Consider the following 21,255-nt stretch of genomic DNA (forward strand, 5'->3'; position numbering starts at 1 on the left):
AAGCAGAAAAATGAACATGGCCGTATTACGTATACATAAATATGTGGGCTTTGAGACCAACAATGTTAATGTCCTTAATCGGACTACGCTTCATTTTGATGGTTATAATCGGATTCGTGAAGCTCTCTGGTAGAAGGAGAAGTTTGAAGAATTGAAGTTTCAATGGATTGGGAGAAGTGGGAATCTTGTAGCAGACAAGCTGGCTAAACAAAACATTCCAAATGGAAAGAGTTTCTGGTTTCATAATTATGTTCTTATCTCTATTTCGATGTATCTTCATCAAGACTATGTATGCTCTGTTTCAAGTTAATGAAGTAAAGTCGTTATAAAAAAAAAAAATATGTGGGCTTTGGTTGCTAAAAAAAACTATGTGGGCTTTCAAATAAAAATCTGGCCCAAACATAAGAACCGGCTTTGTCGGTTAGTCGGTCATTTCCAATCACTTGATCTCCTTGTATTTATTTATTTTCCTTTCTTTTAATCTGGATAAACCCTAGTTCTCGCGTTCTACTTCCCTCACGTTCAATCTCAGGCGAATCCGATTATCTGTGAGTTCTTCTTCTTCTTCTTATCCTTGATTACTTTTTTTTGTTTGACCTGTTTCTAATCTCATCGAATCTATTTTTTTTGCTGAAGAAGGCTTATCATCTATCATGGCGGATCTAGATCCCGAGATCGCTAAAACGCAAGAGGAGAGGCGTAAGATGGAAGCAGAGCTCTCCCTCACTTCCGTGACCTTCGATCGCGATCTCTACGGAGGCAACGACCGCGACTCCTACGCAACTTCCATCGCGCCGAACGACGAGGAGGATTCGAATCTGGACGCCAACGGCTCCCTCGTGGCTCAGCGTCTCGCCTCCTACACGGCTCCCAAGTCTATCCTCAACGACCTTGCTCGCGCTCACGTGGAGGATGACGACGGCGGATTTAAACCTAGGCAGACGATCGCTGAGCGTGAGGGGGATTACCGTAACAGGAGGCTTAACCGAGTTCTCTCGCCGGATAGAGTTGATCCGTTTGCTATGGGGGAGAAGACTCCGGATCCGAGTGTTAGGACGTATAACGATCATATGAGGGAGACGGCTGTGCAGAGGGAGAGGGAGGAGACTATGAGGCTGATTGCTAAGAAGAAGAAGGAAGCGGAAGAAGCTGCTAAGGAGCTGAAAGATTCTGGTGTTGCTGCTTCTTCCAAGAGGAGGAACAGATGGGACCATGCTGAAGAAGACGGTGGTGGTGTTGCGAAGAAGGCTAAAGCTTCTGATTCTGATTGGGATGTAGCTGATTCAGCTCCAGGGATTGGGAAATGGGACGCAACTCCAGGGAGAGCTGGTGACGCTACACCGTCTGTTGGAAGAAGAGGGAGGAACAGATGGGACGAGACTCCTACCCCTGGGCGTGTGACTGATTCTGATGCTACACCAGGTGGTGTTACTCCTGGTGCAACTCCTTCTGGTGTTACTTGGGACGCTACTCCGAGAGGGTCTGCGACTCCAACTCCGAAGCGTCAACGTTCTAGGTGGGATGAGACGCCAGCTACTATGGGGAGTGCTACTCCGGGTGGAATGACTCCTAATGCTGCTTACACTCCTGGTGTTACTCCATTCGGGGCAGTTGACATGGCTACACCAACTCCGAGTCAGCTTAATCTGCGTGGTGCTATGACCCCGGAGCAGTACAATTTGGCGAGGTGGGAGAAGGATATTGAAGAGAGAAACAGGCCTTTGAGTGATGAAGAGCTTGATGCCATGTTTCCTACAGAAGGATACAAAGTGTTAGACCCGCCTGCTTCTTATGTTCCCGTTAGAACACCTGCTAGGAAGGCTGTTGGAACGCCGACACCCATGACAACTCCTGGATACGTTATGCCTGAGGAGCACCGTGGGCAGCAGTTTGATGTGCCCCAGGAGCTTCCTGATGGTCTGCCTTTTATGAAACCAGAGGATTATCAGTATTTTGCAGCTTTGTTGAACGAAGAGAATGAAGAGGAGCTGTCTCCTGACGAGCAGAAAGAGCGGAAGATCATGAAACTGTTGCTAAAGGTGAAAAACGGAACTCCTGCTCAAAGGAAAACAGCTCTAAGGCAGCTTACTGATAAGGCTCGTGAGCTTGGTGCTGGTCCTCTGTTTAATAAGATTCTGCCATTGCTCATGCAACCTACTTTGGAAGATCAGGAGAGGCATCTGTTGGTCAAAGTAATCGACAGGATTCTGTACAAACTTGATGAGCTGGTAAGGCCTTTTGTCCACAAAATTCTGGTTGTTATTGAGCCTTTGCTGATTGATGAAGATTATTATGCTCGAGTAGAAGGGAGAGAGATTATTTCGAACCTTAGTAAAGCAGCAGGCTTAGCCACGATGATTGCAGCTATGCGTCCCGATATAGACAACATGGATGAGTACGTGAGGAACACAACAGCAAGAGCTTTCAGTGTGGTGGCTTCAGCTCTTGGAATTCCTGCACTGTTGCCATTCCTGAAAGCCGTTTGTCAGAGTAAGAAGTCATGGCAGGCACGGCACACTGGGATTAAGATTGTCCAGCAGATTGCCATACTTATCGGCTGTGCTGTCTTACCTCATTTGAGGTCTCTGGTGGAAATTATTGAACATGGTCTCAGCGATGAAAATCAGAAGGTTAGGACTATTACGGCTTTGTCATTGGCTGCTCTTGCGGAAGCTTCTGCTCCTTATGGTATCGAGAGCTTCGACTCTGTTCTGAAGCCTCTGTGGAAAGGTATCAGGTCCCACCGTGGAAAAGTCTTGGCTGCGTTCTTGAAGGCGATTGGGTTTATCATCCCGTTGATGGATGCTATATATGCGAGCTATTATACAAAAGAAGTGATGGTTATCTTGATTCGTGAGTTCCAGTCACCTGATGAAGAGATGAAGAAAATTGTCCTCAAGGTGGTGAAACAGTGTGTAAGCACAGAAGGTGTGGAACCGGATTACATCCGCAGTGACATTTTGCCTGAGTTTTTCAGGCATTTCTGGGTTAGGAGAATGGCTCTAGAGAAGAGAAACTACAAGCAGCTTGTTGAAACCACTGTTGAGATTGCAAACAAGGTTGGTGTTGCTGATATTGTGAATAAGATTGTTGCAGAGGGTCTTAAAGACGAGAGTGAGCCATACCGCCGTATGGTTATGGAAACCATTGACAAGGTCATCACAAACTTGGGAGCATCTGATATTGATTCGAGACTGGAGGAGCTGCTCATAGATGGCATGCTTTATGCTTTCCAAGAGCAGACAACAGATGATACTAATGTGATGCTTAATGGATTTGGTGCTGTGGTGAATGGTCTTGGTCAGCGAGTGAAGCCTTACCTTCCTCAGATCTGTGGTACCATCAAGTGGAGATTGAACAACAAGAGTGCAAAGGTAAGACAACAAGCCGCTGATCTTATTTCCAGAATTGCCGTTGTGATGAAGCAGTGTGGAGAGGAACAGTTGATGGGACATCTCGGTGTTGTTTTGTATGAGTATCTTGGAGAAGAGTACCCTGAAGTCTTGGGATCAATTCTTGGAGCTCTAAAAGCAATTGTCAACGTGATTGGTATGACAAAGATGACTCCTCCCATTAAGGATCTGCTTCCAAGACTGACTCCAATTTTGAAGAACAGGCATGAGAAAGTGCAAGAGAATTGTATCGACCTTGTTGGTAGGATTGCTGATCGTGGTGCTGAGTTTGTTCCAGCAAGGGAATGGATGAGAATCTGTTTCGAGCTTCTTGAGATGCTCAAAGCTCACAAGAAAGGTATCCGACGTGCCACTGTCAACACTTTTGGATACATCGCCAAAGCCATTGGACCACAAGACGTTCTCGCCACGTTGCTGAACAATCTCAAAGTCCAAGAGCGCCAGAACCGTGTCTGCACCACAGTGGCAATCGCTATTGTCGCTGAGACATGCTCTCCGTTTACTGTCTTGCCCGCTTTGATGAACGAGTACCGTGTTCCAGAGCTCAACGTCCAGAACGGTGTCCTGAAATCACTCTCTTTCCTCTTCGAGTACATTGGAGAGATGGGCAAGGATTACATATACGCGGTCACACCATTGCTGGAGGATGCGCTCATGGACAGGGACTTGGTTCACAGACAAACCGCAGCTTCAGCAGTGAAACACATGGCGTTAGGTGTAGCTGGTTTGGGATGCGAAGACGCTCTGGTTCACTTGCTCAACTTCATCTGGCCGAACATCTTCGAGACATCTCCTCACGTGATCAACGCTGTGATGGAAGCCATTGAAGGAATGAGAGTGGCGTTGGGTGCAGCTGTGATACTGAACTATTGTCTGCAGGGTCTGTTCCATCCGGCTCGCAAGGTCCGTGAAGTGTACTGGAAGATTTACAATTCGCTCTACATTGGTGCTCAGGACACGCTCGTTGCTGCTTACCCGGTTCTTGAAGATGAGCAGAACAATGTTTATAGCCGACCAGAGTTGACGATGTTTCTGTGAAGGAAACGTTAAGACACAATTTAGTATCTCCTGTTTTATTCGGTAATCGGTTTGTTGCAAAGGCTTGCTTTGTATAATACTCTTGAGACACAGAAATCGCTTGTCCTTCTATTTTCTGCAAACTAGTGAACTTATTATGTTACCGTTTTGGTGTCTTTATTTACTTTTAGATTCATTGCCATTACAGCTTTTGCATGTTCAGGAAATAACGTAAAAGCTTCAAAAGCTCGAAAGTGACAGAGCCTTCAAGTCTTTTGTATTGTCTGAGACTTGTGATCACTAATATTATTTGCATCGGTTTGGTGTTTTGTTTGATTTCTGGATTTATTTAATTAGCTGTAGGTTCATGAAAGATAACGTAAAGGCTTCAACACGTTGAGCAGCATACTAAAGACCAGTAACTGTCCCTTGTATAGCGACAATTAGATACCAAACATGAAAGCTACAAATTTGACTTCAAATCTAATGTGGATCTCACTTGTTATTGGAAACCATGAGAAACCTCAACACTTTGAATATATCTTAAGACAAAGAACACAACACCATTATTACTTTTAAATTAAAGCAAAAATAGTAATTTGAACTTGAATGGTTTGAATTTGATTCAAAGAGATTTCTCAAGTCTAAGTGACAGTGAAGAGTTTGGCTTTGATTTACTACAAGAATTCAAAAAACGCAGTGATCTTGTATAGCTGTAGACTGCAGTTGCCTAGAAAATGGTTTTTCTAGAAGTGAACGTGAATGTAAATGAGAGTGTGTGGGTAAAATTTGTGGAATGTTTGAAACTTGAGATGAATATGTATTTTTGTGGATGCTCTTTTTGTGGACATGATCTTAGGAACAAGATTACCAATTCCATGAACACAAGAATGTGGATCGTTGGCGCTTACCCATTAACAATTCTAGTAGTCAGTCAATTAGACTCCACACACACATAAACCAAGATTTAAAATTTTATGAAACGTGATGAGAGGATGCAATTAAAACAGTGCCCATAACCCAAGATGATTATCAGGTGAAGAAGCAGCAAAGTAATAAATTGTGGACGGCTCCTAAGATGATAAGGAGGAACATAGTTGGTTTCGGTACGGTACTCTCTTCGATTCAGAAACATCAGCGCTTGATGAACACATATTTACAACTGATCCTCCAGTGTCTCTTGTTCTTCGAGATAATTTAAAACCACTAGAGATGGTAATGAACTTGAGTTAGGAGAAAGTTCACTTTTCTAGACATAAATTAAGAATATGCAGGTAAGTAATAAGAAAAAAGTCATAACATCCATAAACAGATCTGAAAATGAAGTAAATGCAGATCCATTGTAAAGTCTCTGAATGTAAATTTTTTCTTAAAAGAAGAGGAAACAAAACCCTCTAAAACCAAATGATCAACGAGATTAAACGTCGTTGCAAGCTTTGAAGAACAACTTGTGATGATTTTAAGTAAAGCTCTTTAATAGAGACCCAAAAACTTCCACCAGAAAGTTCCAACTACTCCCCAGATGATAGCATTAATGGTTGCCATCACAAATCCAATCTTGAATACATCAGGTAGATCAACATACCCAGCTGCAAAAAAAATGATTGAACAAATTAGAGAGACTCTCAACATCACAAGAGAAAAGAGAAAGAGGAGAGAATATACCTCCATAGTAGACAGCGGCTTGACCGCTACTGTAATGAGTCAAAGCACCAAAAAGATTGGTGTTATACGCCAAAGCAAGTGCAGCTAATACCCCTGGAACACCCGCTGCTATATTCATAGCCAAGAAAGCCGAGAATAGAGCTCCAACGTGACCCGTTTGGCTTGCGAAAAGGTAGTGAATGAAGAAGTAAGCTGCTTGGAGAAGACCAAACGCAGCAGGCCAGCTCAACGAGAGAGACTGCAAAACTTTGGCTACGCAATCAGACATCCATGACACAACACCGAGGCTTGTCAGCTGTCCCGCCATCCCCACCAAGACCGCAAACCAAGCTAACGTGTCCCACGCTGATTTTTCGCTAAGGCAATCGTCCCAGTTAAGTACACCGAGGAGAAGAAGTATGGAGAGACCGATCATTGCAGCTACAACACTCGGTATCCCTAGAGTCTCTCTGCATTATAAAAAAAAATATATTACATTTAACCATGGAGTGTTGCTAGGATTATTATCTTAACACCTTGACACGTACCCGCAGATCCAAAGAGTGACGGCGAGAAGCATGGTACCGACCATGATCCATTCGTTTTTAGTGACGGGACCCATCTGCTTGAGCTTCAAAGCAGCGATACCAGGAGCTTCGGGTGTGTCTTTGGTTTCTGGAGGGTAAAGCTTGTAGAGGATAAGTGGTGTACATAGAAGCGATATGATTGCTGGTAGACTAGCTGCTTTGAACCAAGACACCCATGGGTTTGCTATCACTACTCCAAGCTCCTCCGCTAACTTGAGACACAGTAAATTCTGAGCTGCTGCAGTCAAGAACAGAGCACTAGAGTTTCCAGCACACTGTCAAAACATCACAGAACATAAATAGAGATAAGCAAGACTGGTTAAGGAAGACTAGTCCGGTTCAAGATTGATGCAAAGGTAAATGCCTCAAGAACACATTCAACCATAACTATAGCGCTCTCTCTCTTTTCTTACACAGAACCAAACTGAAAATATTGTCTTCTCAGCATCACACAACACACACACAACTAACTAAGAACTAATCCAGTTTCCGACATCAAAGTTTCAGATGCAATGAAGAGACACAATGGACCAAACTGCAAACTTTGTCTTCTCAACATCACACAACACACACACATACATACACTACTAACTAATACGGTTCCAGTTTCCGACAACGAAGATTTCAGATAGTAAATTGTAATGAAAGGACATAAAAACAAAAGAAGTAAACCTGGAACTGGTTTTGGATCAGGTAAGAACCTAACTTCCTCGAAGAAGAATCATTTGGTTTACTCCCAGCGGAGAGAGAAAGCGACTTAATGATCGGCAAGAAAATACCACCGGCTCTAGCCGTCGTGCTCGGCATAGCAGGAGCAATCAAAGCTTCGCTAATCGTCAACCCGTAGGAGAGACCTAACGTGCTCTTGCCGAGCCACTTGACGAAGTAAGTAGCGATCCTATCACCGAGACCGGTCTTGACGAAGCCGCGAGCGAAGAAGAAGGAGATGACGATCAGCCAGATGACCTCGCTCGTGAAGGCGGAGAAGGCCGCGGAGAAGGAAAGCGTTTTGGTGACGATGGAAGCGGTGAGGCCCAGGAAGGCCCACGCTCCGACGGGGAGTGGGCTGAGGACGAGGCCGGCGATGGTGGAGAGGAAGATGGAGAGGAGCTGCCAGCCTTGCGGGGTGACTCCTTCCGGTAGAGGGACGGCGAATCGGAGGATTAGACCCACGGAGAGGGAGAGGATCAGAGGGAGTAGTTTCGCTCCTTGCGGCGGCGGAGGAGGAGGAGGAGGAGGGACGACGTCGCGTGGTGCGGCGGAGATCCGTGTTGTGGAGAAGCGGGGGATTGGTTTGAGGAGAGGGAAGGTGAGAGGTTGAACGGAGAGAGATCGGATAGTCGGGAGAGAAGGGAGAGAGATGGTTGGTGGCGGAGATCTCGATGAGATGCGGCGGAGGAGAGAGATGCGTGAGGGATGGTGGTGGTGGGAGAATGAAGCGGTGGTGGAGAGAGAGCCAAGCGCGAGGCTCTTCATCGCCGGAGATCAGAGAGACGTGCGAAGTGTTTTCAAGTTTTCTTTTGTCACTGGCTGTGTGTTTGTTCTGTTCGTTCGCCAGAAGAGCTATGATGAGTAGGGCAGTGGATGTGAAGAAGACAGTTAAATTGTTTAAACAGAACCTAAAAAAAAAAAAAAGTCTTCGGTTCTTTCTTTTAACCGAATTAAATTATAATTTGGTTCAATAAAACTCCTCTGTCCAGAGATTAACTTTTGAGACCCTTTTAAGAGTACAATCGTAGACACAAGCCCACATGTATTTAAAAGTAGCACTGTATCATTGTTAACAAACGTTCAAAACTAACCCACTTGGAATACTATTTTGTGTATTTCTTGAACATTATGTTACATGTTGTCATCCAAACAACAAAGAGTGGATGAAGAGAACACTAAAATGTGCGGTTTGTATCTCATAGGAGTGGGCTTCCACTCAAATAACTACTACAATACTAACATATTTATTTAAAAGAAAAATCATATATATATATTTTTAAACATATTTATTTGTATTACAGTTATCATTTATGCAGAAAGCTACTATATGTTTTGGAAGTCTTGATGGTCCTGTTCCTTTTCATTTTATAAAATTGTTCGGATGCGTGGTAACATGGGAATCATCGTTAAACCAAGTTATCAAGATTCTGATTAGTAACATCCGGGTGGTCAAACCAACGCGTGTTGGCCTAGTGGTAAAGGAACTCCGGTTGGAGTGTCCGCCCTGGATTCGATCCGCGTTGGCCACGAAAACATTCACATGAGTTTTTCTCGTCCTCCAGACCACTTTGCGTAACCAGGGACCCTTAAATGGAAGCTTAAAAATCTTATAATGGCATTAGCTTAGGTCCGGTGGGCTAGTCGATCACGCTTAGTGGTCGGATACTGGATTATCAAAAAAGAAACATCCGGGTGGTCATGAAATCACATAAACTACAAAGAAAGCACAAACACACACACACATGTAGCGTAAAAACATAAATAAGATAGTTTAGCACTTAGTTAATCTTATGTATCAGTGACAAAAAAAAGAAGCACTTAGTTAATCTCATGTAACCTAGGGTATCACTGTTTGTCCGGTAAACCGGAATGTAACTTATCCGATGCACAATTTTTGGGGGTTGATTTATATATAAATTTTAATTAAAAAACAAAAACAAAAAACAAGTTGATTTATATAGATTGTTATAATATACATTTGTTTATACCACTCAGATACTTAACTATCTTTGGATTATTATTATCTCTTAATCTGCATTTTTTAATTAGCTAAATTTCTATTTTCAATCCTAAATAGAAAAGAGATTTAAATGACTTGTTTTGATAAAGCATAATTCACTTTTCTTCTTTTGAAAAAAAAAAAGAAAGAAAAAGTCTGGAAAAGACGATCGGCGTTGGAGGAAGACAAGAGCCAAGCAAAGTAGTTGGTTCTGTCTTATCACCCCTCACCGAATCATATCCATTACCTTTATTCTCTTCCATTTTTTCACCAAACCAATTCGCGCCGCCATTAGAATAAGCTTCCCCCCCCCCTAATCGCTATCGTCGTCCACACCTAAACCCCACTTTTCTCCGCATCTCCTTCTTCATACATCCTCGTCATTTCTCTGAGATCCTCTAAACCCATTTTTTTCCAGATTTTGCAAAAAAAAAAAAAAGATTTTACTTTGATTTCATCCACGAACAGAGAGAGAGAGACATGTCTTCGATCAATCTATCGTCTTCCTCTCCTTCCACCATCTCTCTCTCCCGCTCAAGGTCAGCTCTCTCTCTCTCTCTCTTCCTCGTAATCTCAAAGATTAAAGCTTTTGTCTCTTCCTTATCTTTAATTGCCAATCTCTAAGATTAGAAATGGAACATGAGATGCATAGATTTTGATCAAGTGATTTTCATTTGCAGACTTAGCCAAAGCTCTACTCCTACTACATTGCTCCACCGTATTACTATACCATCTCACCATCCATCACCATTCTCCATTAAAACCACTTCAAAAGTCAAAGCTTCAGTCATCTCCAGAGAAGACGATCTCCTCTCTTCTTACACCAACGGTTCACTCATTAACGAAGACTCCTCAGCTCCTCCACCACCCAACGGTTTCGTTGCTGAAGACGATGACTACGAGCTGGATCTACCAACACCTGGCTTCTCCTCAATCCCTGAAGCCATCGAAGACATACGCCAAGGAAAGGTTCGTTCTGTTTCAGCTCTGTTAGCATAAAGTTTCAACCTTTTGATTGATTTTGGTTGTGTAATGTGTTGTGTGTGTAGCTTGTGGTGGTTGTGGATGACGAAGACAGAGAAAACGAAGGCGACTTAGTCATGGCTGCTCAGCTAGCTACACCTGAAGCTATGGCTTTCATCGTCAAACACGGAACTGGGATCGTCTGTGTCAGCATGAAAGACGATGATCTCCAGAGGTTGAACCTTCCTCTCATGGTGAATCACAAGGAGAACGAAGAGAAGCTCTGCACTGCATTCACAGTCACTGTGGTACGTCTCTCAATAAAGCTTCCCCATCTAAGTGTTTGTTGAACATTGTGTGTTTGTGTTGCTTTGATAGGATGCAAAACATGGTACAACGACAGGAGTATCAGCTCGCGACAGGGCGACAACGATACTCTCCCTCGCATCAAGAGACTCAAACCCTGAAGACTTCAACCGTCCAGGACACATCTTCCCGCTCAAGTACCGAGAAGGAGGGGTTTTGAAAAGAGCTGGACACACCGAAGCATCTCTTGATCTCACCGTGTTGGCTGGACTAGATCCTGTTGGAGTACTCTGTGAGATTGTTGATGATGATGGCTCCATGGCTAGATTACCAAAGCTCCGTGAGTTTGCAGCTGAGAATAGCCTCAGGATCGTTTCCATTGCAGATTTGATCAGGTTAGGTGCCTTTAAGTTTGTGTTTTCTTTGAAGCTGAGAGTTTAAACTTCTGTAATGATTTACAGGTATCGAAGGAAGAGAGATAAGCTAGTGGAACGTTCTTCTGCAGCTCGGATCCCAACAATGTGGGGACCTTTCACAGCTTATTGCTACAAGTCTATACTAGACGGCATTGAGCACATTGCAATGGTTAAGGTTAGTAGCTGAATATATATATACACATATATATATATATATATATCACTAATTTTATATTTAAAAATCATGTAATTTCATAGAAACAAAAATAAATCAGAATTGAATCGGAAATAAAAAGATAATATAAGGAAGTTTATAAAAACATTAAGTAATTTCAATTGAATATATGTTTATGTGTTTTGAAAAAAAAAACATTTGAGTATTTTAGTTAACATAAAAAAAAGTTTTAAAAAATTAAGATGAGAAAATCATTTGGTCATTATAGAACAACATCCTAGGGCCTTAAACTCATTTGTCTGAAACTGTGGCACAGGGAGAGATCGGTGACGGTCAAGACATTCTTGTGAGGGTTCATTCTGAATGTCTCACGGGGGACATATTTGGATCAGCGAGGTGTGACTGCGGGAACCAGCTAGCTCTTGCTATGCAGCAGATTGAGTCTGCTGGTCGTGGTGTGTTGGTTTACCTACGTGGACATGAAGGAAGAGGGATTGGTTTAGGACATAAGCTTCGAGCTTATAATCTTCAAGATGCTGGTAGGGATACGGTCGAAGCTAATGAGGAACTAGGACTTCCGGTTGACTCTAGAGAGTATGGAATTGGTGCACAGATACTAAGGGATTTGGGAGTGAGGACGATGAAGCTGATGACGAATAATCCGGCTAAGTATGTTGGTTTGAAGGGATATGGTTTAGCTATTGTGGGGAGAGTGCCTCTGTTGAGTCTTATCACAAAGGAGAATAAGAGATATTTGGAGACAAAGAGGACAAAGATGGGTCACATGTATGGGTTGAAGTTCAATGGTGATGGTGTTGTGGAGAAGATTGATGATTCTGCAACCACTGAAAGCTGAAGAACCAGGATGAACCGAATCAAACCAAACTAGACCGGGGAAGAAATATAGATGATACTTCATGAAAGCACCAGAAAAGAGACATATGACATAGAAAGAGCAAGCAAGAAAATACTTTTGATCTATTGCTTTATGTTATAATTTAATCTTGATCTGATTTTTCTTTTTTTCTTTTTACAATTCTTGTGTTACAAAGTTTTCAACATTGTTATTTGTTGTATACTCAACATTGTTGCTAGTTATGTATTCTTGGTTGAGTAGTTTCATTTGATTTGTGAAACTGTGAAAAGAGGACAGCTTTGATGTGTGTTTCCCTCCTTTACTTTGGTCGCTAATAAAATCATTACCCTTCTAGATCTTTGGAGAGGACAATTTTACACGTGGCTGTTAACATATGGAGGCAATGTGGCAACCTTTATCACCGCGACCATCATCAAATATTGCGATTTGTGTAATAAGATCACATTATAAAAAGGAACATATTGACCTCATATGTTTTAACTTAACCCCTCGTAATCTAATCAATATGTGGCCGTTATATAATTACTATGGTCACTATGTACGTGGAAGTAAAAGTGATCGCGTGGTGATTGGTTCTTGGATAAGACCTGCTCCCTTTAGTACAGTGTGATCGATGCACTTCTAAACAAAAATATAATTAACGAAAATTATTGTACAAAAACGTGTTCTAATCAATCTAATCTTGTGTTCAAAAAAAAATAAAAATCAATCTAATCTATAAATGTTCAAGTGATTCCTCTTTCATTACCCAATCTTAAATGTTCCAGCTCTACCAGTGAAAGAAAATGATGCATCATTGTAAGGTGTAAATCATACTCGAATGTATTATGAATAGTTATGTAATAGATGATCCGGATATCTATGGCAAAGCATTCCAAATTCGAACTAAACAATATGAAAATTCTTTGTAGAGATAATACACACTGTAACATATGTGTTTATTTCTCGGATTAGCCAATAGATTATATAAAAAAAAAACATAGAGATGGCAAAAAAGAAGGAACAAGGCTTTGTCATAGTTTAATGACACTCACTCTCCAACTTGTCCCCTTCCACTTTTAGCTTTTTTGATATTTTTTATAGAACCGAATCATATCTTGTTTTGTTTTCACCTCTGAACCAACTCATCTCTTCACTTAAAAACATGTAGCATCTGTCAGGAACTAAATAATTTCTAAATGTAAAATCTAAAAAAAGACAGTATACACTCTTGATGTAAGAACAGATCAACACAACTCAACACTTGATTTGTAAGACAAGAATGGGCAGTGTCTATATTACAGCACAAAAGTAGAAAGAGTTAACTAAATTTGTACTATTTGATAATTGAAAAGCAGTGTTTTAAGCCCATTACTTCACAGGCTGTAGATATACATTAGAGAGTTTGCATTTAAATTCTCTCTGAGAAAATAGACAATACAGAGAAAGGTCCAAATCTCATAGCATCCCATGTGGGGGATAATATCTCCTTTCTCTTTCATCTTTATAATCAAATACTAATCAATCTCTCCTTTCTATGAACTGTTTGTTTCATATCACTCTTCTCCTTCTCTCTCTCTAGTATTTTCTCTTGCTTCCATCACAGAGTTTGTGAATGATGTGGGAATCTGAGAGTGACTCTGGGGTTGTAGGAAGAGAGTATGGTGGTGGAGTCTTGAGTTCTAACAAACATGGCAGCGTCAAGACTGATGGGTTTGAGCTTAGAGGCCAATCTTGGTAACGTCCTCAAACTTAAAAACACTATATACACTCTCCTAAACAGTATATTTCCTTGTTAAGGAAGTTAGGTTTCATTAATAAAACCTTTGCTTTGATTAGGTTTGTTTCTACGGATATCTCCAGTGATCTTCTAGTCAAAATCTGCGATATGAACTTTCACTTGCACAAGGTAATCAAGTTCTTTATTCAAATATTATTACACTAAAGCTTTGTGGATTTAACATGTTTTTTGTTTCCTTTCGTCAGTATCCGTTGCTGTCACGTAGCGGGAAGATGAACAGACTGATCTACGAGTCACCACGAGAAGCTGACCCGACCATACTTATTCTTGATGACTTACCTGGAGGACCAGAAGCGTTTGAGCTAGCATCCAAATTCTGCTACGGAGTTCCCGTGGATCTCACGGCAACTAACATATCAGGTCTACGTTGTGCAGCTGAGTATCTCGAGATGACAGAGGATCTTGAGGAAGGGAATCTAATCTTCAAGACGGAAGCATTTCTCAGCTATGTGGTTTTGTCTTCATGGAGAGACTCGATCTTGGTGTTAAAGAGCTGTGAGAAGCTCTCGCCTTGGGCTGAGAATCTTCAGGTTGTGAGGAGGTGTAGTGAATCTATTGCTTGGAAGGCTTGTAGTAATCCAAAAGGGATTAGATGGGCTTACACAGGGAAGTCACCATCTCAATCTCCAAAGACCACTAATAACTTCACGAGTTCTAGTCCGAGATGGAACGAGACAAAGGATTCAAGTTTATATTGTAGCCCGAGTAGGAACAATAATAACAGCCAGCCTGTTCCTCCAGACTGGTGGTTTGAAGATGTCTCTATCTTGAGGATAGATCACTTCGTTCGTGTAATAACTGCAATCAAGGTACACAGCTACTTCTCTTTAGAGCATTCCGACAGACACTGTGCATATCTCAATCATACAATGTAGGGTTTACGGTTCAGTTCGGGTTTTGGATTATTGGGGTTGGAGTGGTTAGGACCTGTTTAGAAACCAACATTTTTTTGATCGGTTTATATTTTCTTTTATAACCCAACATAACTAAATTAAAAATTGTTTGGATTGGATTCGAGTTCAAAACTTGAAGAACCTTTAAAAACCGAAAATCTAAGTTAAACCTGGAAAAACCGGAAAAAAAAAGAATTCTGCATATTCGGATTTTAGGATAATTTTCAATTTGTAATTTATATATAGTTTTATATAAAATAATATATGTATTATATATAGTTCTTTTAAAATTAAAATTAATTAATATTTTATTAGAATTTAGTATTTGGGTATTCGATTATTAGTTCCATGTTTTTTTGGGTTTAGAAAATTAAGAACCTTCGAGATGTTTGGTTTTGGTTTCATTCGCCTTCAGTTCCGGTTCGATTTTTTGAGTTTCGGAAAATACTGACCAGGACTACCTCCAACTCTAATGCATGAAACAGGTGAAAGGTATGAGATTCGAACTTCTCGGAGCTGCAATAATGCACTACGCCGGAAAATGGCTTCCGGGTCTGATCAAAGAAGGACCTCCAGCAACGTCCACCACCATCGTCGGAGGAGGAGACGATATGAGCGTTAGCTGCGGAAGCAACAGCAGCGGAGGAAGCTCCGGCCACGACTGGAAAGGCGGTCTCCACATGGTCCTCTCCACAAAACCTAACCTACATCATCAAGACTCCACTACGTTCCTTGCTAGACACGGTATCAGCCCTAAAGAGCAGCGAATGATCGTCGAGTCCCTAATCAGCATCATCCCTCCTCAGAAAGACTCCGTCACGTGCAGCTTCCTCCTCCGTCTCCTAAGATTAGCCAACGTGCTCAAAGTAGCTCCGGCGCTGATCACGGAGCTTGAGAAGCGAGTCGGGATGCAGTTCGAGCAAGCGACTCTTCAGGATCTTCTTCTGATCAAAGGGGAGACAGCGTACGACGTTGATCTCGTTCAGAGATTGTTGGAGCATTTTCTCGTTCAGGAGCAGACGGAAGGGTCGAGTCCGAGTAGGATGTCGCCGTCGCGGGGAGTGCCGAGAGGGAATAGCATCAGTGGTAATAATGGTAACAACAGTCAGAATGCGAAGATGAGAGTGGCGAGGCTGGTGGATAGTTATCTCACTGAAGTTGCTAGAGATAGGAACTTGCCGTTGACTAAGTTTCAGGTCTTGGCTGAGGCGTTGCCGGAATCTGCAAGGACTTGCGATGATGGGTTATACAGAGCAATTGATTCATATCTCAAGGTAACGTGTATATATAATAAGCCTGCTGCGGTTTTGGTTTGTTCTGTTAAACTTAAATCCATTGGCGTAATTTGGTTTTTGGTTAGTCTAAAATCTCACCGAACTAAACCAAATATGGTTAGGTTATTATTTTGGTTTTCAAAAATTCTGCGAAATTTAAATTTGATAACTTTTTTGTTTCAGTTATATTTTGGTTTAAATTCGTTGAAAGTCTAAAAAATCTCGATAATTCCAACTAGCTTTAATTTTTTCGGTTAGTTTGGGTTGAGATTTAGAACCAAACTGATAATCATATTTCTTGTGTATGTTAGATTTAAATTTTGGTTTAAATTTGCTAAAAACTCAAAAAAACTTGGTTAAATTTCAATTATGTAGTTAGTTTGACTCCGTTTTTTTTTCTGTTTAGTTTGGGATTTAGAACCAAACTAACCTATTATTATCCAAACCAAATCGAACTAAATACTGAATTTTAAAAAAATATTGCCACTCTGAACCGAATCCATAACCAACTCTAAACCGAAAACCAAAAAGTTTGGTTTGATTCGGATATAAACCCCAAGGCTACGTATACATATATAGAGTTGAAGTACAGTGGCTTGTTTTAAAATTCTTCATTGATATAATGTTTGATCATGTTTGGTTTGGTTTGACCGACAGGCGCATCCGACATTGTCAGAACACGAGAGAAAACGACTATGCAGAGTGATGGACTGTCAAAAGCTATCAGTGGACGCGTGCATGCACGCGGCTCAGAACGAGAGGTTACCATTGCGAGTAGTAGTTCAAGTCCTCTTCTATGAGCAAGTCAAGATCAGCAATGCCTTAGCCAACACGTCACTCAAGGAATCAACTACTTTAGGAGAAGCCATGGGTACTACTTACCAACCAATGATCCCAAATCGTAAGACATTGATTGAATCTACACCACAATCTTTTCAGGCAAGTAAGAGGAAGACTCAGCACCACATACATTCTTCTAACTTTTTTTTGTGCATTATGAAAGTTTGTGTCGTTTTGGAGTATAGGAAGGGTGGGCTGCGGCTAAGAAGGATATTAACACGTTGAAGTTCGAGATAGAGACGGTGAAGACGAAGTATATTGAGCTTCAGAATGAGATGGAAACTATGCAAAGACAGTTTGAGAAGACAGGGAAAGTGAAGACCACTTCGTCTTCGGCTTGGAGTAGCGGTTGGAAGAAGCTAAGTAAGTTGACTAAGATAAATGTACCGGAGAGTCCAGATGTTGTCGGAAGAGAACAAGCTGGTGGTATTGATCATAAACCGGTGAGGAAACCAAGACGATGGAGGAACTCAATTTCTTGAGCCAACTTTATGTGTTCTTGATTTGATTCTTTGAAAAGCTTTTGTTTGGTCTTAATATGCCATGTCCCTAATGATAATATTCATTACAAAAACCAATCATCTTGACAAATGCATGAACAATGAACAGAGACTCAAAGACACAACAACAAAACGTAGTAGCAAGTGGGGAAGCAAAAGAACAAAGGAGTGGTTTGCATTATCACAGACACTAAAACTAATAACATGAAGCAGGATAAGGAGAGTGATGATGATGAGGCACTGATGTTTACTACTTTGTCCAGTAGTTTCTGCCTTTTTTTTTACAAGGACCAACTATTTCTTCTGATTCCCTTTTGTTGCAAACTTGTTTCAACTACTGTAGATAAGTAAAGGTGACCAGTGCTCATTACTTCATCATCACTCACAGCTTATTTTCGATTGAATACTTTTGTTGATCTGAGAGTTCAACAAGCCGTCTTAGCTCAGTGGTAGAGCGCGTGACTTTTAATCCCGTGGCCGTGGGTTCGATCCCCACAGACGGCGGTCTATATTTTTTACTTTTCCGTAAAAGTAATTAATTGATCCAGACAAGGTTCAAACAATGGAAGGAGCTTTTACCCAAGTGTAGCTTAACTTTCACATAAGCAATTTGGTTCAACACCTTTCGCATCTTCTTCCTGATTTTGCAGACTCTCGTTACAGCTTACAGGTAAAATACAACTCTTTATAAAAGGAGTCCCTACAAAGCCATTAAGGTCTTTTACCATAGACCCTGGTAAGAATTATATATGAACTATAACAAGTTCATAATTGAAATGGTAACCTCAAAAATGAACTGGCCATTTGATTCATCAGCACTGGTGTAGAGTAAAAAGGGTTAATTTATTATCATTTATCACATGTTGGATTCAATTAAATTTAAGATTTAAGTAGACGAAACTGCCAAGAAATGAGTTGGCAAATGATTCCTTTCCGAACAAATAAATAAACCGATCATTGTTCTCATCAAAGCCATCAATCACCATCTTGGTTCCGTGATCGAGGCTTGAAAAAACTCTTGTAAGGATGGATAAGAACATCTCAGAAGACAATGGAGAAACGGTTGCTGACGGATCTATTTGTGGATATGATTCGCTGCATCAACTCTTATCCACAAATCTGAAGCCTGAGCTCTATCAGGTGAACCTAACCAGTGACTTAGATTCTTGTGTTTGATATGGTCTCGTGAGGTTTTACTTCTTACGTTGACTTTTTCTGATGTGTGTCACTTACTAAGATCATGGTTCTTGATTAGCCACTAATAAGTTAGAATGTTTTATTGTTTTGTAATGATTAGTTTTGTTTAGTTACTGCTGTAAGAAAAAGAAAAAAAAAACTAAAACAGGATCGTTGGTTGTCTGATTTTCAGGAGGTAAGCCGAATACTAGTTGGAAGCAACTGTGGTAGACCGCTTGAAAAGATTGTTTTGCCAGATTCTGCAAAAGCCCTCTCTTCAAAACATGATTTTGATCTCCAGGTTGATACTCATCTTAGTTATATACTATATGATCGAATCATTTGGAGTGAAAATATAGTGTATTGATTTGATCTTTGGACACAAAACTACTTTCTAGGCTGTTAGCTTTTCAGCCGATAAAGAGCAAATGAGAAAGCCACGAGTGGTCAGACTTGGTCTCATTCAAAACTCAATTGCTCTTCCAACCACTGATCCGTTCCTGGACCAAACACGAGGAATATACAACAAGTTGAAACCGATCATCGAAGCAGCAGGTGTTGCTGGTGTTAACATACTCTGCTTACAGGTTTGCCTCCTTTTTGCTTTTTTTTTTCTACGATAAAGTTATTAGTCTACTTGTTTTTTTAACTTTGAGATGGTTCTACTTACAGGAAGCTTGGACTATGCCGTTTGCGTTCTGTACAAGGGAGAAGAAATGGTGCGAGTTTGCAGAGCCTGTTGATGGCGAATCAACAAAGTTTCTTCAAGAATTTGCCAAGAAGTATAACATGGTGATTGTGAATCCTATCCTCGAAAGAGATATGGATCACGGTGAAGTACTTTGGAACACTGCTGTGATTATAGGGAACAATGGAAACATCATTGGTAAACATCGGAAGGTAAACTTGCACTAGGACTGGTTGTCTGAAAATTAATATTTTTAAATCCATATTCATGTGACTTAAATTGGTTTAAAATGTTTTTATTGGTTTAAATCAATCCAAATTTCTTAACTAAATCAAATAATAATGTTAATACAAATCCATAAATTTGTATTTTTGTATATTTAACTGTATAATTCACCAAAATAATTACCCTAATTACTAATTCTCTATACAAAACTTCTAGTTACCATCTAGTGATTTTTTGAACATTGTTTCTTTGTGTTGTCTTCCCTCTTGTGAGCTAACTTCTATTGCTTGGTGTGACAGAACCACATACCAAGGGTAGGAGATTTCAACGAGAGCACGTATTACATGGAGGGAGACACTGGCCATCCTGTGTTTGAGACTGTGTTTGGGAAAATTGCAGTCAACATATGTTATGGAAGACACCATCCTCTAAACTGGTTAGCTTTTGGTCTAAATGGCGCTGAAATTGTCTTCAACCCTTCAGCTACTGTTGGTGAACTCAGTGAACCAATGTGGCCTATTGAGGTTTTTTTTAACTTCTTTAACTCTCCATCTTTAACACCAATTTTAAAAGCTAAAATTGTCTGGTAATTTCACTTACGCAGGCGAGAAACGCTGCGATAGCAAACAGTTACTTTGTGGGATCTATCAATCGAGTTGGAACAGAAGTGTTCCCTAATGCTTTCACCTCAGGAGATGGGAAACCGCAACACAATGACTTTGGTCATTTCTATGGATCAAGCCATTTCTCTGCACCGGATGCTTCTTGCACACCGTCTCTGTCACGTTACAGAGATGGGTTATTGGTCTCGGACATGGATCTTAATCTGTGTCGGCAGTACAAAGACAAATGGGGGTTTAGAATGACTGCAAGATATGAAGTCTATGCTGATCTTTTGGCTAAGTACTTGAAGCCAGACTTCAAGCCTCAAGTTGTCTCTGACCCAATGTTCCACAAGAACTCTTCATAACAAAAAAAAATAAGTTCTTACTGCTTTAATCTGTTGGTCTTAGTAGACTTAGTAATGGTAAATGGAATAAGCTCCGAGAAAGTAGGAGCCGAGCTAGTTTGAATGTTTCTATGCTTGTTGAAAGTCCTCTGAACATGTAGGAGGCGAGGCAGTTGCTTCTGTAAATCAGTTATTTAATGTCACTCAAGAAATAAGAACAATGCTGTTTTTAGTTTCTTATGCATTGTCGGATTCACGCCTGCTCATGCAATTAGTGACTATACAAAGCTGGTTTGACCGGATTGATCCATTTTAGTCAGTGGATTATATTAATAAAAATTGATTTGACTGGTGCTTATGAAATTCTACTAGCTATTAAGTCTTTGATTAAGATTTTTTTTTTCTGAAAGTGAAAACTACTTGCAACAGTTATTGAATATACCGGTCCAGTAAAGTTTCGGTTTGAGCTTGCCGGCTTAAAGAAAACATAACACATAGGCTCTAACTGGTGACATAGAGAATCAAGTGGAATGATTCATTCCCACTCATTCCTTAAAAATTATACCATTTATAGGGAATTTTTGTTCCGTCTGATTCCTTGTCATTTCTTAAATTTTAAGGAACCATAGAACAAAAATATTCTTTATCAAAATTGAAATGGAACAAAAGTAATAAATATTTCTTTTAATTCCATTGATTTTATTTCTATTTATTCATTTTCTACTTATTCATATTCTTAATTTAATGGTCACCAGTTAGAGTCATACTTCCTCATCGCACGTTAAGAAGTCTGGAATAATTTATTTTTCCTCGAGAAATTGA

General features: G+C 40.6%; 6 protein-coding genes and 1 non-coding gene across 8 annotated transcripts in view; 5 read left to right on the forward strand and 2 right to left on the reverse strand.

Moving 5' to 3' along the window:
* The window catches only part of LOC108827478 (uncharacterized), a 31,855-nt gene extending 21,463 nt beyond the window's left edge, over nucleotides 1-10,392 (reverse strand). Inside the window, exon 1 of the mRNA XM_056994318.1 lies at nucleotides 10,383-10,392. The gene's annotated coding sequence lies outside the window, so the exon portion shown is untranslated. The remainder of the gene's footprint in view (nucleotides 1-10,382) is intronic.
* On the forward strand, nucleotides 435-4,593 carry LOC108827433 (uncharacterized). Of its 2 annotated transcripts, none has more exons than XM_018600829.2 (2): nucleotides 435-548; nucleotides 640-4,593. In XM_018600829.2, exon 2 carries the CDS (start codon nucleotides 654-656, stop codon nucleotides 4,449-4,451), a length of 3,798 nt encoding a protein of 1,265 aa, XP_018456331.1. In that variant the 5' UTR covers nucleotides 435-548; nucleotides 640-653; the 3' UTR covers nucleotides 4,452-4,593. The 2 variants fall into 2 exon arrangements, with proteins under 2 accessions (XP_018456331.1, XP_018456332.1); XM_018600830.2 differs by having other exon boundaries at nucleotides 441-548; nucleotides 637-4,593.
* LOC108828215 (dicarboxylate transporter 2.1, chloroplastic) lies at nucleotides 5,691-8,253 on the reverse strand. The gene is made up of 4 exons (XM_018601830.2): nucleotides 7,334-8,253; nucleotides 6,623-6,936; nucleotides 6,096-6,544; nucleotides 5,691-6,019 (listed from the first exon to the last, which is right to left on the reverse strand). Exons 1-4 carry the CDS (start codon nucleotides 8,135-8,137, stop codon nucleotides 5,904-5,906), a joined length of 1,683 nt encoding a protein of 560 aa, XP_018457332.1. The 5' UTR covers nucleotides 8,138-8,253; the 3' UTR covers nucleotides 5,691-5,903.
* On the forward strand, nucleotides 9,505-12,353 carry LOC108828554 (bifunctional riboflavin biosynthesis protein RIBA 1, chloroplastic). The gene is made up of 6 exons (XM_018602283.2): nucleotides 9,505-9,910; nucleotides 10,052-10,340; nucleotides 10,421-10,642; nucleotides 10,713-11,035; nucleotides 11,102-11,231; nucleotides 11,548-12,353. The coding sequence occupies exons 1-6, from the start codon at nucleotides 9,852-9,854 to the stop codon at nucleotides 12,085-12,087; spliced, it is 1,563 nt and encodes a 520-aa protein (XP_018457785.1). The 5' UTR covers nucleotides 9,505-9,851; the 3' UTR covers nucleotides 12,088-12,353.
* Nucleotides 12,354-13,507: 1,154 nt separating this feature from the next.
* Nucleotides 13,508-17,473, forward strand: LOC108827311 (root phototropism protein 3). The gene is made up of 6 exons (XM_056993854.1): nucleotides 13,508-13,824; nucleotides 13,927-13,996; nucleotides 14,074-14,697; nucleotides 15,267-16,055; nucleotides 16,713-16,998; nucleotides 17,085-17,473. Exons 1-6 carry the CDS (start codon nucleotides 13,703-13,705, stop codon nucleotides 17,375-17,377), a joined length of 2,184 nt encoding a protein of 727 aa, XP_056849834.1. The 5' UTR covers nucleotides 13,508-13,702; the 3' UTR covers nucleotides 17,378-17,473.
* Nucleotides 17,474-17,827: 354 nt separating this feature from the next.
* On the forward strand, nucleotides 17,828-17,899 carry TRNAK-UUU (transfer RNA lysine (anticodon UUU)). The gene has a single exon. It is a non-coding gene; the product is annotated as a tRNA-Lys (tRNA).
* Nucleotides 17,900-18,295: 396 nt separating this feature from the next.
* On the forward strand, nucleotides 18,296-20,669 carry LOC108823433 (beta-ureidopropionase). Its single transcript, XM_018596632.2, has 6 exons — nucleotides 18,296-18,535; nucleotides 18,765-18,872; nucleotides 18,970-19,158; nucleotides 19,244-19,471; nucleotides 19,784-20,008; nucleotides 20,089-20,669. The coding sequence occupies exons 1-6, from the start codon at nucleotides 18,422-18,424 to the stop codon at nucleotides 20,452-20,454; spliced, it is 1,230 nt and encodes a 409-aa protein (XP_018452134.1). The 5' UTR covers nucleotides 18,296-18,421; the 3' UTR covers nucleotides 20,455-20,669.
* Nucleotides 20,670-21,255: the final 586 nt, after the last annotated feature.

The sequence above is a fragment of the Raphanus sativus genome, chromosome 9, assembly GCF_000801105.2.
Source record: "Raphanus sativus cultivar WK10039 chromosome 9, ASM80110v3, whole genome shotgun sequence".
NCBI lineage: Eukaryota > Viridiplantae > Streptophyta > Magnoliopsida > Brassicales > Brassicaceae > Raphanus > Raphanus sativus.

Excerpts from the sequence above, each read along its gene's own strand:
- LOC108827433 (XM_018600829.2), top strand. The coding sequence starts at position 654 with ATGGCGGATCTAGATCCCGAGATCGCTAAAACGCAAGAGGAGAGGCGT.
- LOC108828554 (XM_018602283.2), top strand. The coding sequence starts at position 9,852 with ATGTCTTCGATCAATCTATCGTCTTCCTCTCCTTCCACCATCTCTCTC. Across the intron at positions 10,341-10,420 it reads AAGACATACGCCAAGGAAAG|CTTGTGGTGGTTGTGGATGA; the intron begins GTTCGTTCTGTT and ends TTGTGTGTGTAG. Across the intron at positions 11,036-11,101 it reads TCCATTGCAGATTTGATCAG|GTATCGAAGGAAGAGAGATA; the intron begins GTTAGGTGCCTT and ends AATGATTTACAG.
- LOC108823433 (XM_018596632.2), top strand. The coding sequence starts at position 18,422 with ATGGATAAGAACATCTCAGAAGACAATGGAGAAACGGTTGCTGACGGA. Across the intron at positions 18,536-18,764 it reads TGAAGCCTGAGCTCTATCAG|GAGGTAAGCCGAATACTAGT; the intron begins GTGAACCTAACC and ends TCTGATTTTCAG. Across the intron at positions 19,472-19,783 it reads TCATTGGTAAACATCGGAAG|AACCACATACCAAGGGTAGG; the intron begins GTAAACTTGCAC and ends TTGGTGTGACAG.
- LOC108828215 (XM_018601830.2), bottom strand. The coding sequence starts at position 8,137 with ATGAAGAGCCTCGCGCTTGGCTCTCTCTCCACCACCGCTTCATTCTCC. Across the intron at positions 6,545-6,622 it reads GTCACTCTTTGGATCTGCGG|AGAGACTCTAGGGATACCGA; the intron begins GTACGTGTCAAG and ends TTTATAATGCAG. Across the intron at positions 6,020-6,095 it reads AGCCGCTGTCTACTATGGAG|CTGGGTATGTTGATCTACCT; the intron begins GTATATTCTCTC and ends TTTTTTTTGCAG.
- LOC108827311 (XM_056993854.1), top strand. The coding sequence starts at position 13,703 with ATGATGTGGGAATCTGAGAGTGACTCTGGGGTTGTAGGAAGAGAGTAT. Across the intron at positions 13,997-14,073 it reads TGAACTTTCACTTGCACAAG|TATCCGTTGCTGTCACGTAG; the intron begins GTAATCAAGTTC and ends TCCTTTCGTCAG. Across the intron at positions 16,056-16,712 it reads CAATTGATTCATATCTCAAG|GCGCATCCGACATTGTCAGA; the intron begins GTAACGTGTATA and ends TTTGACCGACAG.